Source organism: Ambystoma mexicanum, chromosome 5q (genome assembly GCF_040938575.1).
Source record: "Ambystoma mexicanum isolate Mex_15411 chromosome 5q, UKY_AmexF1_1, whole genome shotgun sequence".
Lineage (NCBI taxonomy): Eukaryota > Metazoa > Chordata > Amphibia > Caudata > Ambystomatidae > Ambystoma > Ambystoma mexicanum.
In genome coordinates, this window is record NC_090933.1 from 1338411694 (window position 1) to 1338428398 (window position 16705).

The 16705-nt window shown below is 51.9% G+C and overlaps 1 protein-coding gene across 1 annotated transcript in view; it reads right to left on the bottom strand.

The window, feature by feature from the left end:
* SLC39A4 (solute carrier family 39 member 4) overlaps positions 1-16664 on the bottom strand; it is a 524681-nt gene extending 508017 nt beyond the window's left edge. The window contains exon 1 of the mRNA XM_069621954.1: positions 16109-16664. Coding sequence (XP_069478055.1) covers positions 16109-16330 — 222 coding nt within the window. The 5' untranslated portion in view covers positions 16331-16664. The remainder of the gene's footprint in view (positions 1-16108) is intronic.
* Positions 16665-16705: the final 41 nt, after the last annotated feature.

A 16705-nucleotide genomic window follows, 5' to 3' on the forward strand; every position in this document is an offset into this window, starting at 1 on the left:
CTGATGGACGCTGCAGGGACGTGGAGGCGGCAGCCGTGATCAGCAGCAGCAGTGAAGAGGGACTCGGCGGCTGCTACGGGAGACAGCATTCTATGTTCGGGAAGGCTCAGGAGCTTCCCGGACCAAAGATAAGTGCGGGGGGGGGGCTCTGGAGGGAACGCTTATGAATGGCAAAATACACACGCTCATCCTGCGCATTGTTCTGGGAGTGAAACAAACGCTTTAGGGTTTCTGTGCAAGGATGCCCGCCTCTTGAAGAAAGAACTGGTTCTGTTTTGTTCTTGGGATGAATACGCATTTATTGAGGTTGTGCGAGACCTCGTTGTCCCTGATTTCCACGTACTGGTAACAGGGTGCAAGTTGGGGTGAATTCATGCTTGAAGTATGCAAAGAGCAAAATATTTGGGTGTCCATGTTCATTCTATATTTATGTTCTTTGTCTGTAAGTGCAGTTTACGCCAGCCCAGGGGGCCATGTGTTATGTCTTTCATAGTGGGAGCATTCCCCAGTGTACGTTCCATCTTGCTTGCTATGCATATGGTTTATATCAGAGAGTGAAAGAGGTACATGTATCAAGGTGTCCTAACAAAGCATGCTGTGCAGATCACAAGGAGTACTAAGTGTGCAGGTTATGAGTGTATGAAGGTATATACAGGTATAGGCTATGTTACAAGGAAAGCACACAGTTGTTGGTGTTACTAGGTACTGGTCATTGTAGGTTTTCTTTCCTGCTGCTTCCCCAGTCCTATCCAAACTAGGTTTCCCTCACCCTCTATCCGGTGTTCCTAAAATCCCCAACCCTGTCCACAACCTCTCCCTTCCCCCCACTGGCTGCCACGTGGTGTCCTGTCTAATATATATATCAGGCACCTGTGCCAACCACGGTGGGAGGGTCGACTTCATTCGGCTTCTGTGGTTCGGGGGAGAGTGTCGACATCTCTTCCCCATTATTGTGTGTATCTTGACATAATAAGCCGCCCCCATATTGGGATACTTTCAACCACCCAAGCCAAATGGAAACGACTCCTCTGCCTTTGGCCGATGTGCTAAAGGCACTTCAAGACATTCAGGTGGAATTACCTCATGCTAGACAAGAATCTGATAACTTAAAAACACAAGTACAGAGTGTGGTCGCACAGAGGACTCCGTTAGCGGGGACCAGTGCTATAGGAGCTTCTTTGAGTCAGAATTCTACGGTAATTGTACAACCTCCCAGTAGTGTACCGTTAGCAGCTCCAGAATGCTTCTCAGGGGATCCTAGGAAATACATGATGTCCCTTACCCAATGTAGACTACATTTTTTGTGCAAACCCACAGCGTCTGAGACCATTCAGGCTAGGACGGCTTTTGTGATTTCTTATTTGACAGGAGATGCAGCAGCCTGGGCGATGCCATTGGTGCAAAAAAATGACCCTCTATTATATAACTGGAACAGGTTTTTAGCTGAATTTGGCAGGCGAGAGGTGTCTAGCAAGGAGTTATTGGGATTAAAGCAAGGAGCTCGGGATTTGGTAACTTATGTAACACAGTTTAACAGATTGGTAATTGAGACCTGAAATGAGGAACTGAAAGATGCGATTGCTAAAGTGGAACCGCAGCCAAGAACCTGCACTGCCATCATAGATTTGGCCTTAAGGTTGGATCACCGAATGAATGAGAGGAAGGGTGATAAAAAGAGACCAGAAGCAGTGCCATTTGTGCGACTAGATAGGAGTAGAGGAGGACGGACAAGTGAAGTGGAACCCATGCAGATTGGGAGTGTAAGGGGACCATTTTCAGCGGCAGAGAGAGAGCAACGCAAGATGAATAAGTTGGGTCTGTATTGTGGGCAAGCGGGACACTTTATACGAACATGCCCCAATACTCCTCAGAAAAGTGGGGGAGGAGAGAAGAGTACGAAGGAAGCGGGAAAAGAGTTGGGCTGGCCTTAGGGGGAACACAGGTGACAGGCCCGAGTGAGGTAGGGTTCCCCAGATGGATTGCAAATACAGTGGCGGTAAAACTTCTCACTTATACATTCTGGTGACGTTATGTTTTGCTTTGACTAAACGGGAGGTTATGGCGATGGTGGATTCAGGGGCAACAGGCAATTTTGTGGATATTACACTCGCTGCACAGTTAGGATTACCATTATTGGATAAGCAAAAGGTGGAAGGAGTACAGTCGGTAGATGGTTCACCATTGGTATCAGGACCCATTCGGAAGCACACTCAGAAATTGGAAATGATTTGTGTAGGTGGTCATCGAGAGGAAATTACCTTTGATTTGATAGCAGCACCTCAGTTTGGTCTGATTTTGGAGATGCCGTGGTTGAAAATACATAATTGAAAATACATAATCCTTGGAAAAACAGGCAGTATGGTTCGATGAGCAAAGGTGTCAGGAGCATATATTAGCGGAGGTGGGCCCAGCTGCACTGTTAATTGAGAAGGGGGCAGTAGATCAGGTGGTGGGAGCAGTGGGAGAAGGAATTCCCGCACAATACATGGAATTTGCTAGAGTGTTTGACAAAAGAGTGGCTGAACAGTTACCCCCTCATCGGACTTATGATTGTGTTATTGAATTAGAAGAGGGAGCAAAATTACCATGCAGTAGGATTTATGCCCTCACGGAAAAGGAAAATAAGCATCTGCGAGATTATCTAGATGAGATGTTGTCTACTTCTCCCGTTTCCTCACCATTATTTTTTGTTCCCAAGAAAGAAGGAACATTACGCACTTGCATTGACTATCGTGCATTAAACAAAGTCACCATTAAGAACAGATTTCCATTGCCCTTGATTTCTGTCCTATTAGATCAAGTGAGGGCTGCCAAGGTTTATACTAAGTTGGATTTAAGGGGTGCTTACCACCTAATGCAAGTAAAAAAGGGAGATGAGTGGAAGACTGCATTTAGGACCAGGTTCGGATTATTTGAGTATCTTGTGATGCCTTTTGGTTTATGCAATGCTCCCGCAGCTTTTCAGTTTTTTATGGAAGAGGTATTGCATGGGTTTATTGATGTTTTTGTCATCATTTACATTGATGATATTTTGATTTATTCAGATTCCCCAGAACAACATGTAAAACATGTGAGGGCAGTGTTGAAGAGGTTACAGGAGTATCAACTATGTGTTAAATTGGAGAAGTGTGCGTTCCATGTGACGCAAGTGGAGTTTTTGGGATTCATACTGACTAACACAGGGATTGTGATGGATCCAAAAAAGGTTCAGGTAGTGATGGACTGGCCTTTTCCACACTGCATAAAAGACATACAATCTTTCTTGGGGTTTGCCAACTTCTATAGGCGCTTTATCAGCAATTTCTCTAAAATTGTCACTCCTATCACACAACTCCTAAAAAAGGCAGTGCGATTTACTTGGAGTGTCGAGGCAGAGAAAGCCTTTCAGGAGTTAAAGATAGCCTTCACTACTGCCCCTGTGCTAAAACATCCTAATACAGAAAAAGCATTTCAAGTTGAGACGGATGCCAGTAATGTTGCAGTAGGAGCGATTGTATCGCAGAAAGATGAGAAGGGAATATGGCACCCGGTGGCATTTTACTCCAGAAAGCTGTCTGGTTGTGAACAGAATTATTCTATCACTGACAAAGAATTGTTGGCCATTCGGTTAGCATTCCTGGAGTGGAGGTATTATTTACTAGGAGCAAGGCATCAGCTGGTGGTGGTAACTGATCACAAAAACCTGCAGTAATTCAAAACGGCACAATCCCTCAGTCCTAGACAATTACGATGGTCTTAGTACTTCAATTAATTTGATTTTGTGGTGACATTCAGACCAGGTAGCACGAATTGAAATGCGGATGCTTTATCCAGGCAACAAAATTTGGACAATGCAGTAGGTGAAGTAAAGGCCATCATTTCACCAGAAAGGATTATTGATGCTATCACCAAGCAAGTTATTGAGCTAGTCAAGAAAGCTTTACCCTCCCGATAATTGAAGGAGTGGCGGAAAAGTAATGCGGCACGAACAGTACGGGAAGGACTGCCTTATCATCAGGGTAGATTGTATTTACCAACCAAGGAATTGCAGGACAAAGCTATGTACTGGTGTCACAAGTCTCCATTAGCAGGACATGGAGGTCTGAGAAAAAGGCAAATTATGTTGGAAAAATATTTCTGGTGGCCCACATTAAGACAAGATATGGAGATTTATTTGGGGTTGTGTGAAAACTGTGCACGTGACAAGGCAGAGCATGTGAAGAAGAGAGGGTTGTTACAATAATTACCCACCCCTGTTAAACCAGGGACTCATATTTCTATGGATTTTATCATGGATTTGCTCCCTGATAAGCAATTTGACACCATTTGGGTAGTGGTGGACTTCTTGTCGAAACAAGCCCACTTTGTTCCTTGTATGGGAATACCTGGAGCAGGAAAGTTGGCAGAGTTGTTTTTACAACATGTGGTAAGGTTGCATGGGTTGGCAAAAAGTATTGTCTCAGACAGAGGCTCGCAATTTACCTCCAGATTTTGGCATGCTTTTTGTCAGATGCGGGGAATCAACTGTGCACTCTCCACCAGTTATCACCCTCAAACAGATGGCCAGACAGAGCGAGTGAACCAAACACTTGAGCAATACTTACGAGGGTATTTGCGGGAAGGCAGAGACTCCTGGGTGCAGGCCTTATGGTTGGCGGAGTTTACCTACAGTAACACATAACACACTTCCCTTGGAATGGCACCCAATGAATGTTTATATGGTCAAGAGCAGAATATGAAACCGGAACATTTACCAGAAGTGGAAAACATGCCAGTGTTACAGGAGTGCAAACAGTTGCTTCTTGAGGTCAGGCAAAAGGCACGGGCAAATTTGGAACAAGCCAAAAGACAGTATAAAATCCAGGCTGATAAGCATTGACAGGAAGGTCCTAAATATGAAATGGGGGACAGGGTGTGGTTATCAACGTGAAATTTATCCTTGATAGGTCCACGGAAATGTTTACCTCGCTTCATTGGGCCTTCTGAGATTATAAAATGTGTGTCTGCAACTGCTATGAAATTGCGTCTACCTAAAACGTTACCTATCCACCCGGTATTCCATGTATCTTTACTCAAACCCGCAGCTCCGGGAATTATTACTAAGAGGCCTCCGGCGACCCTGAAGGAAGGTCAGATGGAGTATGAAGTTAAAAGCATTCGAGACGCCAGGAAAAGGAATCAACAACTATGGTATTTGATTCAATGGAAAGGCTATGGCCCTGAGGATTGTTCTTGGGAGCCGGCGAAAGCTGTATATGCCCCGAGGTTGGTCAGACAGTTTCATCTGCGACATCCGGGTAAGCCAGGTCCTGGGAAGGGCCCTGGGAGAGGAGGTAATGTCAGGAATAAGGGCGGGTGTGGGTGTTATGGACCTAGAAAAAGGCAAAAACTATGAAAACACTGCAAGACTACAATTCCCAGCAGTACTTGGGAGGCTGAGTAGTCAATTGCTGCGCGCGCATCTGGACAGCTGATCCTGATTGGCAACGGTTTATGAAAGGCCCACGGCGCACGGCAGGTGTGGCTTATTTTGTATCGAGGACGGTGCTGTGTCGGAGAGAGAAAGGAGCCGCCCGCTGATGGATGCTGCAGGGACGCGGAGGCAGCGGGCGTGATCAGCAGCAGCGGTGAGGAGGGAGTCGGCGGCTGCTACAGGCAACATCATTCTACATCCGGGAAGGCTCAGGAGCTTCCCGGACCAAAGATAAGTGCGGGGGGGGGGGCTCTGGACGGAACGCTTATGAATGGCAAAATACACACGCTCATCCTGCGCATTGTTCTGGGAGTGAAACAAATGCTTTAAGGTTTCTGTGCAAGTATGCCCACCTCTTGAAGAATTAACTGGTTCTGTTTTGTTGTGGGGATGAATATGCATTTATTGAGATTGTGAGAGGCCTCGTTGTCCCTGATTTCCACGTGCTGATAACGGGGTGCAAGTTGGGGTGAATTCATGCTTGAAGTATGCAAAGAGCAAAATATTTGTGTTTCCATGCTCATTCTAATTTTATGTTCTTTGTTTGTAAGTGCAGCTTACGCCAGCCCAGGGGGCCATGTGTTATGTCTTTCATAGTGGGAGCATTCCCCAGTGTACGTTCCATCTTGCTTGCTATGCATATGGTTTATATCAGAGAGTGAAAGAGGTACATGTATCAAGGTGTCCTAACAAAGCATGCTGTGCAGATCACAAGGAGTACTAAGTGTGAAGGTTATGAGTGTATGAAGGTATATACAGGTATAGGCTATGTTACAAGGAAAACACACAGTTGTTGGTGTTACTAGGTACTGGTCAGTGTAGGTTTCTTTTTCCTGCTGCTTCCCCAGTCCTATCCAAACTAGGTTTCCCTCACCCTCTATCCGGTGTTCCTAAAATCCCCTACCCTGTCCACAACCTCTCCCTAACCCTCTTCCCCCCACTGGCTGCCACGTGGTGTCCTGTTTAATATATATATCAGGCACCTGTGCCAACCACGGTGGGAGGGTCAACTTCATTCGGCATCTGTGGTTCGGGGGGAGTTTCGACATCTCTTCCCCATTATTGTGTGTATCTTGACAGATTGACATGTCTGCTGTGATTAGTTACTGGTATTTGAGGGTGTTCATTGATTGACATGTCTGCTGTGACTAGTTACTGATGTCTGGTGGTGTTCAGTGATTGACATGTCTGCTGTGACTAGTTGCTGGTGTTTGGTGGTGTTCAGTGATTGACGTCTGCTGTGACTAGTTACTGGTGTTTGGTGGTGTTCCGTGATTGACCTGTCTGCTGTGACTAGTTACTGGTGTTTGATGGTGTTCAGTGATTGACATTTCTGCTGTGACTATGGTGTTCAGTGATTGACATGCCTGCTGTGACTAGTTACTGGTTTTTGATGGTGTTCAGTGATTGACATGTCTGCTGTGACTAGTTAGTGGTTTTGGTGCTGTTTAGTGATTGACATGTCTGCTGTGACCAGTGATTGGTGTTTGATGGTGTTCGGTGATTGACATGTCTGCTCTGATTAGTTACTGGTGTTTGGTGGTGTTCAGTGATTGGCATGTCTGCTGTGACTAGTGACTGGTGTTTGATGGTGTTCGGTGATTGACATGTCTGCTGTGACTAGTGATTGGTGTTTGATGGTGTTCAGTGATTGACATGTCTGCTGTGACTAGTGATTGGTGTTTGATGGTGTTCAGTGATTGACATGTCTGCTGTGACTAGTGACTGGTGTTTGATGGTGTTCAGTGATTGGCATGTCTGCTGTGACTAGTTACTGGTGTTTGGTGGTGTTCAGTGATTGACATGTTTGATGTGACTAGTGACTGGTGTTTGATGGTGTTCCGTGATTGACATGTCTGCTGTGACTAGTGATTGGTGTTTGATGGTGTTCAGTGATTGACATGTCTGCTGTGACTAGTGACTGGTGTTTGATGGTGTTCAGTGATTGGCATGTCTGCTGTGACTAGTGACTGGTGTTTGATGGTGTTCCGTGATTGACATGTCTGCTGTGACTAGTGATTGGTGTTTGATGGTGTTCAGTGATTGACATGTCTGCTGTGACTAGTGACTGGTGTTTGATGGTGTTCCGTGATTGACATGTCTGCTGTGACTAGTGATTGGTGTTTGATGGTGTTCAGTGATTGACATGTCTGCTGTGACTAGTGACTGGTGTTTGATGGTGTTCAGTGATTGGCATGTCTGCTGTGACTAGTTACTGGTGTTTGGTGGTGTTCAGTGATTGATATGTTTGATGTGCATTGATTATTGCCTGTCATAATAACACACCAAATTCCTATTGTTCTGACCACAAACTCAGGCAGAGCACTCGTGAGTCCTGGTGGTGACAGCTTGCCACCACTGGGCCACTGCAAAAAAAAAGGAGGCTTCTGCAGGGATGTCATTTAGGGGTCACCAGAGGTCGCAACTGCGACCTCTGAGGTCTCATTGCGACCTCTAAAAAAAAAAAGAAAAAACAAGTTTTTGGAGTTTTTTTTTGTAATTCAACCTCTTGGGCTGTGACCAGCACCATGTGGCTCGTGGCTGGCTTTCTTGTTCAGGCCCCTTAAAAAGAAGAATAATAAGAACAGGAGTGCCACAAGTCTAACACTTTCAGCACTGACCCTAAATAAGAAAGAATAGGAATACCAAATAATGTGTCTTTCTACAATTCTATACAATAATTGCTAGACTCATTAAAGGTTTATTTCAGGCACACTTCAGAGGGTGAGTCACTGATTTAGTCTATTCTTAAACGCCTGAACTCAGCCTTTCATCCTTCTGAGGTCGATAAATGAGTACCAACACAGGTTGGGTGATATTGGGTGTATATTTTTTCTATATAAAGCGCTTAAGTGTAAGTGCTATATAATAACACATCATTATCATTTGGTCATGGACGTCTGCTTGCATTCACAGTAATTTGGTGATATGTTCCTACACACACTGATCTTAACGATACATATGGCAATCCATTCTTGTATGAAATGTACAACACATTATAGTGATATTGTAACCATATTTTTCGTAGTTTACAATGCTATGTGATGCCACTTCCTATTTTGTCAACGGGTGAAAGGTCGTGTTCCATCGCTTCCCGCGATATTACTTTGGGGTGGGGTCAAATGACATCACTTCCTGTGATGTCATCAGGGGGTCAAGGGTCATGTGATGTCACTTCCGTTACCCCTGGCATTTTGGTGAAATGACGTCCCTGCGAAGATGTGTCCCAGGGCCTCTCCAAACCCTGACAGTTCCTTATACACCCACGTGGGCAATGCACGTTCAACTCTTTCTTTCCTGCACTTTTCTTACTTCTTTCCTGATTTATGTTATTTGTTTATCCACTTTCTTTCTGTGGTACTCTCCCTTGTTCCAACTGTGTCTTTTTTCTTTTCTGTCTTTTCTTTCCATCCTTCCTTCTTTTACCTCACCCTTCATTTAACTATTTGTTTCTTCCTTGTCCTCCTCCTTCTCTCTCTTTGTCTGTTTCTTTCATCTCCACAACTTCTTTGTTCGTTTAAGTTTCTCTTCCTCCCTCTCCTTCCTTCCTCCCTCCCTCCCTCCCTCCCTCCCTCCCTCCCTCCCTCCCTCCCTCCCTCCCTCCCTTCCTTCCTTCCTTCCTTCCTTCCTTCCTTCCTTCCTTCCTTCCTTCCTTCCTTCCTTCCTTCCTTCCTTCCTTCCTTCCTTCCTCCCTCCCTCCCTTCCTTCCTTCCTTCCTTCCTCCCTTCCTCCCTCCCGCCCTTCCCTCCCTCTCTTCCCTCCCTCCTTCCCTCCCTCCCTTCCCTCCCTCTCTTCCCTCCCTCCTTCCCTCCCTTCCCTCCCTCCCTTCCTCCCTCCCTCCCTCCTTTCCTTCCTTCCTCCCTTCCTCCCTCCCTCCCTTCCCACTCCTCCCTCCCTCCCTCCCTCCCTCCCTCCCTCCCTCCCTTCCTTCCTTCCTTCCTTCCTTCCTTCCTTCCTTCCTTCCTTCCTTCCTTCCTTCCTTCCTTCCTTCCTTCCTTCCTTCCTTCCTTCCTTCCTTCCTTCCTTCCTTCCTTCCTTCCTTCCTTCCTTCCTTCCTTCCTTCCTTCCTTCCTTCCTTCCTTCCTTCCTTCCTTCCTTGCTTCCTCCCTCCCTCCCTCCCTCCCTGTCCCCCTCTCTCTTTTGCTCTAATTCCGCCCCTGAGCTGACCACGAGCAGCGCGGAGGTGGGGTGGGGGTCCCGACCACAGCAGTAATGAGGCCACCCTGGCACTTTCCTTCCCAGCCACGTCGCTGCGTGCTTTCTTTCCCCTCCTCCGCTGGTGGGGAACAGGGGTCCCCTGTCCAGGTGCTGGGGAGCCAGTCTAAAAGCCCAGTCTCGCAAGTGTCGCTGCAGCTGAGGTGTACAGTGTACTGACCTTGGCCTTACCTGGGGTGCCCTGTCCCCCTGCAGCACAGCGATTGCCCCTTGCCTCGGGTACACTGTCCCCCGGAACACAGACCTTGCCCTTACCTGGGGTGCCCTGTCCCCCTGGAACACAGACCTTGTCCTTACCTGGGGTGCCCTGTCCCCCTGCAGCACAGCTATTGCCCCTTGCCTCGGGTACCCTGTCCCCCTGGAACACAGAGCTTGCCCTTACCTGGGGTGCCCTGTCCCCCTGCTGCACAGCGATTGCCCCTTGCCTCGGGTACACTGTCCCCCTGGAACACAGACCTTGTCCTTACCTGGGGTGCCCTGTCCCCCTGCTGCACAGCTATTGTCCCTTGCCTCGGGTACACTGTCCCCCGGAACACAGACCTTGCCCTTACCTGGGGTGCCCTGTCCCCCTGCTGCACAGCGATTGCCCCTTGCCTCGGGTACACTGTCCCCCGGAACACAGACCTGGTCCTTGCCTGGGGTGCCCTGTCCCCCTGCAGCACAGCGATTGCCCCTTGCCTCGGGTACCCTGTCCCCCTGGAACACAGACCTTGTCCTTACCTGGGGTGCCCTGTCCCCCTGCTGCACAGCTATTGCCCCTTGCCTCGGGTACCCTGTCCCCCTGGAACACAGACCTTGCCCTTACCTGGGGTGCCCTGTCCCCCTGCTGCACAGCTATTGCCCCTTGCCTCGGGTACCCTGTCTCCCTGGAACACAGACCTTGTCCTTACCTGGGGTGCCTTGTTCCCCTGCTGCACAGCTATTGCCCCTTGCCTCGGGTGCCCTGTCCCCCTGGAACACAGATCTTGCCCGGCCCGAGGTACTCTGCCTCCTTGAGCAGAGGTTTTGCGCTTTCCTGGGGTACCCTGTCCTGCGCTGTACAGGAATTAGATGCCCAGCTCTTCACTGGGGTGCCCTGTCCCCCTGGTGTACATCTGTTGCCCTTGGTTGGTGTACCCTGTCCCACTGGAACACAGCTCTTGCCCCGGCCTGAGGTACCCTGCCCTCTGGTGTCCAGGTCTTTCCATTGACTGAGGTACCCAGTCCTCCTGGTGCACTGAAGTTGGCTGGGGTACTCTACTCCTCTGGTGCACAGCCTTTCCCTTTGGCTGTGGTACCCTGTCCGTCGGTGCACCTCTCTTGCCATTGGCTGGGGGACTCTATCCCCCGGGGCACAGCTCTTGCCTTTCTCTGTCCCCCTTGTGCACAACTCTTTCCCTTGGCTTGGGTACTCTGTTCCCCTTGTGCACAGCTCTTTCCCTTGGCTGGGGTACTCTGCTCCCCTTGCGCACAGCTCTTGCCCTTGGCTGGAGTACTCTGCTCCACTTGTGCACCGCTGTTGCCCTTGGCATGGGTACCCTGTTCCACTTGTGCTCAGCTCTTGCCCTTGGCATGGGTACTCTGTTCCCCTTGTTCACAGCTCTTTCCCTGGGCCTGGGTACTCTGTTGCCCTTGTACACAGCTCTCGCCCTTGGCTGGGGTACTCTATTGCCCCTGGCATGGGTACTCTGTTCCCCTTGTGCACCCCTGTTGCCCTTGGCATGGATACTCTGTTCCCCTAGTGCACAGCTCTTGCCCTGGGCCCGGGTACTCTGTTCCCCTTGTGCACAGCTCTCGCCCTTGGCTGGAGTACTCTGTCCCCCGGGGCACAGCTCTTGCCCTTGGCTCAGTACTCTGTTCCCCTTGTGTACAGCTCTTGTCATTATATGGGGGACTCTGTTCCCCTTGTGCACAGCTCTTGCCCTTGGCTCGGGTTCTCTGTTCCCCTTGTGTACAGCTCTTGTCATTAGCTGGGATACTCTGTTCCCCTTGTGCACAGCTCTTGCCCTTGGCTCGGGTACTCTGTTCCCCTTGTGCACAGCTCTTGTCATTAGCTTGGGGAACTCTGTTCCCCTTGTGCACAGCTCTTGCCCTTGGCTTGGGTACTCTGTTCCCCTTGTGTACAGCTCCTGTCATTAGCTGGGGTACTATGTTCCCCTTGTGCACAGCTCTTGATCTTTCCGGGGGTACTCTGCTTTGCTTGTGCACAGCTCATGCCCTTGGCTCCGGTACTCGGTCCCCCTTGTGCACAGCTCTTGCCTTTGACTTGGGTACTCTGTTCCCTTTGTGCACAGGTCTTGCCCTTGGCTTGGGTACTTGGCTCCCCTTGTGCACAGCTCTTGCCTTTGGCTTGGTTACTCTGTTCCCTTTGTGCGCAGCTCTTGCCCTTGGCTTGGGTACTCGGCTCCCCTTGTATACAGCTCTTGTCTTTGGCGTGGGTATTGTGTTCCTATTGTGCGCAGCTCTTGCCCTTGGCTTGGGTACTCGGCTCCCCTTGTGTACAACTCTTGCCCTTGGCTGGGGTACTCTGATCCCCTTGTGCGCAGCTCTTGCCCTTGGCTTGGGTACTCGGCTCCCCTTGTATACAGCTCTTGTCTTTGGCATGGGTACTGTGTTCCTATTGTGCACAGCTCATGCCCTTGGCTTCGGTACTCTGTTCCCCTTGGGCACAGCTTGTGCCTTTGACTTGGGTACTCTGTTCCCCTTGTGCACAGCTCATGTCCTTGGCTTGGGTATGCTACTCCCATTGTTCACAGCTCTTGCCCTTGGCTGGGGTACTGTGTTTCCCTTGTGTACATCATTTGACTTTTGCTGGGGTACTCTGTTCCCCTTGTACACCGCTGTTGCCCTTGGCTGGGGTATTCTGTTCCCCTTGTGCACAGCTCTTGCCCTTGGCTTGGGTCCTCTGCTACTCTGGTATACAGCTCTTGCCCTTGGCGAGGGTACTCTGTTCCCTTTGTGCACAGCTCTTACCCTTGGCTGGGATACTCTGTCCCCCTGGTACACAGCTCTAGCAATTGGCTGGGGTACTCTGTCTCCCTGGTGCACAGCTCTTGCCCTTGGCTGGGCTACTCTGCTCCCCTTGTGCACAGCTCTTTCTCTTGGCTGGGTTACTCTGCTCCCCTTGTGCACAGCTCATGCCCTTGTCTCGGGTACTCTGTTCCCCTTGTGCACAGCTCTTGCCTTTGGCTGGGGTACTCTGTCCCCCTTGTGCACCGCTCTTGCCCTTGGCTGGGGTACTCTGCTTTGTGCACAGCTCATGCCCTTGGCTTGGGTACTCTATCCCCCTGGTGCACAGCTCTTGTCTTTGCATGGGTACTGTGTTCCTATTGTACACAGCTCATGCCCTTGTTTTGGGTACTCGGCTCCCCTTGTATACAGCTCTTGTCTTTGTCATGGGTACTGTGTTCCTATTGTGCACAGCTCATGCCCTTGGCTTCGGTACTCTGTTCCCCTTGTGCACAGCTTGTGCCTTTGACTTGGGTACTCTGTTCCCCTTGTGCACAGCTCATTCCCTTGGCTTGGGTACGCTACTCCCATTGTTCACAGCTCTTGCCCTTGGCTGGGGTACTATGTTTCCCTTGTGTACATGATTTGACTTTTGCTGGGGTACTATGTTCCCCTTGTACACCGCTGTTGCCCTTGGCTGGGGTATTCTGTTCCCCTTGTGCACAGCTCTTGCCCTTGGCTTGGGTCCTCTGCTCCTCTGGTATACAGCTCTTGCCCTTGGCGAGGGTACTCTGTTCCCCTTGTGCACGGCTCTTGCCCTTGGCTGGGATACTCTGTCCCCCTGGTACACAGCTCTTGCAATTGGCTGGGGTACTCTGTCACCCTGGTGCACAGCTCTTGCCCTTGGCTGGGGTACTCTGCTCCCCTTGTGCACAGCTCATGCTCTTGTCTCGGGTACTCTGTTCCCCTTGTGCACAGCTCTTGCCTTTGGCTGGGGTACTCTGTCCCCCTTGTGCACCGCTCTTGCCCTTGGCTGGGGTACTCTGCTTTGTGCACAGCTCATGCCCTTGGCTTGGGTACTCTATCCCCCTGGTGCACAGCTCTTTCCCTTTGCTGGGGTCCTCTGCTCCCCCTGTGCACAGCTCTTGCTCTAGGCTGGGGTACTCGGATCCCATTGTGTACAGCTCTTGCCCTTGGCTGGGGTCCTCTGTTCCCCTTGTGCACAGCTCTTGCTCTTGGCTGGATTACTCTGCTCCCCTTGGGCACAGCTCATGCCCTTGGCTCAGGTACTCTGTTCCCCTTGTGCACAGCTCTTGCCCTTGACTGGGGTACTCTGTCCCCCTGGTGCACAGCTCTTGCCCTTGGCTTGGGTACTCTGTTCCCCTTGTGCAGAGCTCTTGCCCTTGGCTTAGGTACTCTGTCCCCCTTGTGCACAGCTCTTGCCCTTGGCTGGGGTCCTCTGTTCCCCTTGTGCACAGCTCATGCCCTCGGCTGGGATACTCTGTTCCCCTTGTGCGCAGCTCATGCCCTTGGCTCGGGTACTCTGTTCCCCTTGTGCACCCCTCTTGCCCTTGGCTGGGGTACTCTGTCCCCCTGGTGCACAGCTCTTGCCCTTGGCTGGGTTACTCTGCTCCCCTTGTGCACAACTCTTGCCCTTGGCTTGGGTCCTCTGTCCCCCTGTGCACAGCTCATGCCCTGGGCTGGGGTACCCTGTTCCCCTTGTGCACAGCTCTTGCCCTTGGCTGGGGTACTCTGCTCCCCTTGTGCACAGCTCTTGTCCTTGGCTTGGGTCCTCTGTTCCCCTTGTGCACAGCTCTTGCTCTTGGCTGGGTTACTCTGCTCCCCTTGTGCACAGCTCATGTCCTGGGCTGGGGTACCCTGTTCAACTTGTGCACCCCTCTTGCCCTTGGCTGGGGTACTCTGTCCCCCTGGTGCTCAGCTCTTGCCCTTGGCTGGGTTACTCTGCTCCCCTTGTGCACAACTCTTGCCCTTGGCTTGGGTACCCTGTTCCCCTTGTGCACAGCTCTTGCCCTTGGCTGCGGTCCTCTTTCCCCCTGGTGCACAGCTCTTGCCCTTGGCTGGGGTACTCTGTCCCCCTGGTGCACAGCTCTTGCCCTTGGCTGGGGTCCTCCGTTCCCCTTTTGTACAGCTCTTGCCCTTGGCTGGTGTACTCTGTCCCGCTGGTGCACAGCTCTTGCCCTTGGCTGGTGTACTCTGTCCCCCTGGTGCACAGCTCTTGCCCTTGGCTTGGGTACTCTGTTCCCCTTGTGCAGCTCTTGCCCTTGGCTTGGGTACTCTGTCCCCCTGGTGCTCAGCTCTTGCCCTTGGCTTGGGTACTCTGTTCCCCTGGTGCACAGCTCTTGCCCTTGGCTTGGGTACTCTGTTCCCCTTGTGCACAGCTCTTGCCTTTGACTTGGGTACTCTGTCCCCGTGGTGCACAGCTCTTGCCCTCGGCTGGTGTACTCTGTCCCCCTGGTGCACAGCTCTTGCCCTTGGCTGGGGTCCTCTGTTCCCCTTGTCCACAGCTCTTGCCCTTGGCTGGTGTACCCTGCCCCCCAGTGTGCCTTGCTTGACCCAGGCGATGTTACCCCGATCGTCCCTATGGGGCAGCACTGCCTGCCCATGGCAGGGGCACCGCTGGTCGCCTCCATTTGTTGCTACTGGGCGTGCAGCTGAGATGTGGAGTTTTTGCTCCATGCTGTGGTGCCCTGCCCCGTGAGATGCCATCCTATTCTACAGTCCTGGTTCTGGCGCACCTTTGCCCAGGTGTGGGGGTCCCTGGAGTAGACCTCTCCCACGCGCTGCTCCCTCTGGCGTGGTTTTTGGTCTGCATGGGTCGGTGCCACCTGGCTGCCCCTGATGTGGACGCCTTGCCCATGGACGCGGTGCTCTGCTCTTCTCGTTGGGTGCTATTTCTCATGGATGGGTTGCCCTGTAACCCAGCTGCACGGGCATCTCGACAATGAGCTTAATCATGGGGTGCCCTAACTTCCCTGGGGGGCGGGTGGGGCGGTCCTTTGGTCTCCTCCAGCTGGTGCCACCTCACTGTCTTTTGGCTGGGGTGCCCTGGCCCTCTGATGTGGGGTTGTGGCACTGGGGTTTGTGGGGAGCAGGGGCAGGCCAGCAGGGAACATAGCTCCACTACTTCTTTTCGTAGACTTCGACCACTGGGGGTAACCCACTCCCCATAACCCGTGGTGCCCTGTGCCACCCCATGTGGGTCCCTCTGGTCTCCTGCAGCTGGTGCCATCTTTTGGCCGGGGTGCCCTGGCCCTCCGGTGTGGTCTTGTCCCTGGTTGCCCCATAGCCCGTGCTGCCCTGCGCTGCCCCGCACCTCACATCCAGTGTGCTCTGGCTGATGCCACCTCGCCCCATGTCACTCGGCGGCTCCCATTGGACTATGGTCCGCTTTATGGCCCCGTGTTGGCAGCCGAGCTTGGACCTTGCCCCCAGCCCGCCCCCCGCCCTCGCCCCGGCTGCCTTGGGCAGGCAGGAGCTCCCTCCACACCGTACCTTTTCACACGGCTCCTCTCCGCACTGCACACGGCTCTGCAGGACACTTAAAAAGGCGCCCACGCCGCTCCTGTCCAAGAAGTCTTCTCCTGGCGCCACCAGAGCCACCACCTGCCTGTAGACGACGTCTTTCGACGTCCTTCGAGCTCCTGCAGCCTCCTGGCAGGCCCCCAGGCCCAGGAGGGCCAGGGCGAGGGGCAGCAACTGGTACAGTGGGGGCATCCTGCTCCCTGGGGTGGCTCCCAGTCTCCTTTCCCTTCTGGAGGTGGTCTGGCTCCTGGCTGCTGTCTGCTCCTAGTGCTGGAGTGTCCTCGGGTCGTCCTGGGTGCAAACTCTTGAGTGCCTGCCGGCCTCGTCCCTCATTGGCTGGGGCACAGACTCATCCAGGTTAACCATTCCAGGAGCCAGGGCAGGTGGTGCAGATCCTGTCCCTGATAGGGAGGGGTGAACAGGTCTCCTCTGCCGGCTGAAGGGAGCCTTATGCTCCCTCCCCACCCCCCCACGAAGGCTCTGGTGACCTCCCCTCCTGCGTAACTGGGCCAGGAACCTCCTCGCTCCCCACTCGCGACCTGTCAGGCAGGTCTTTTCAGTCGGCTG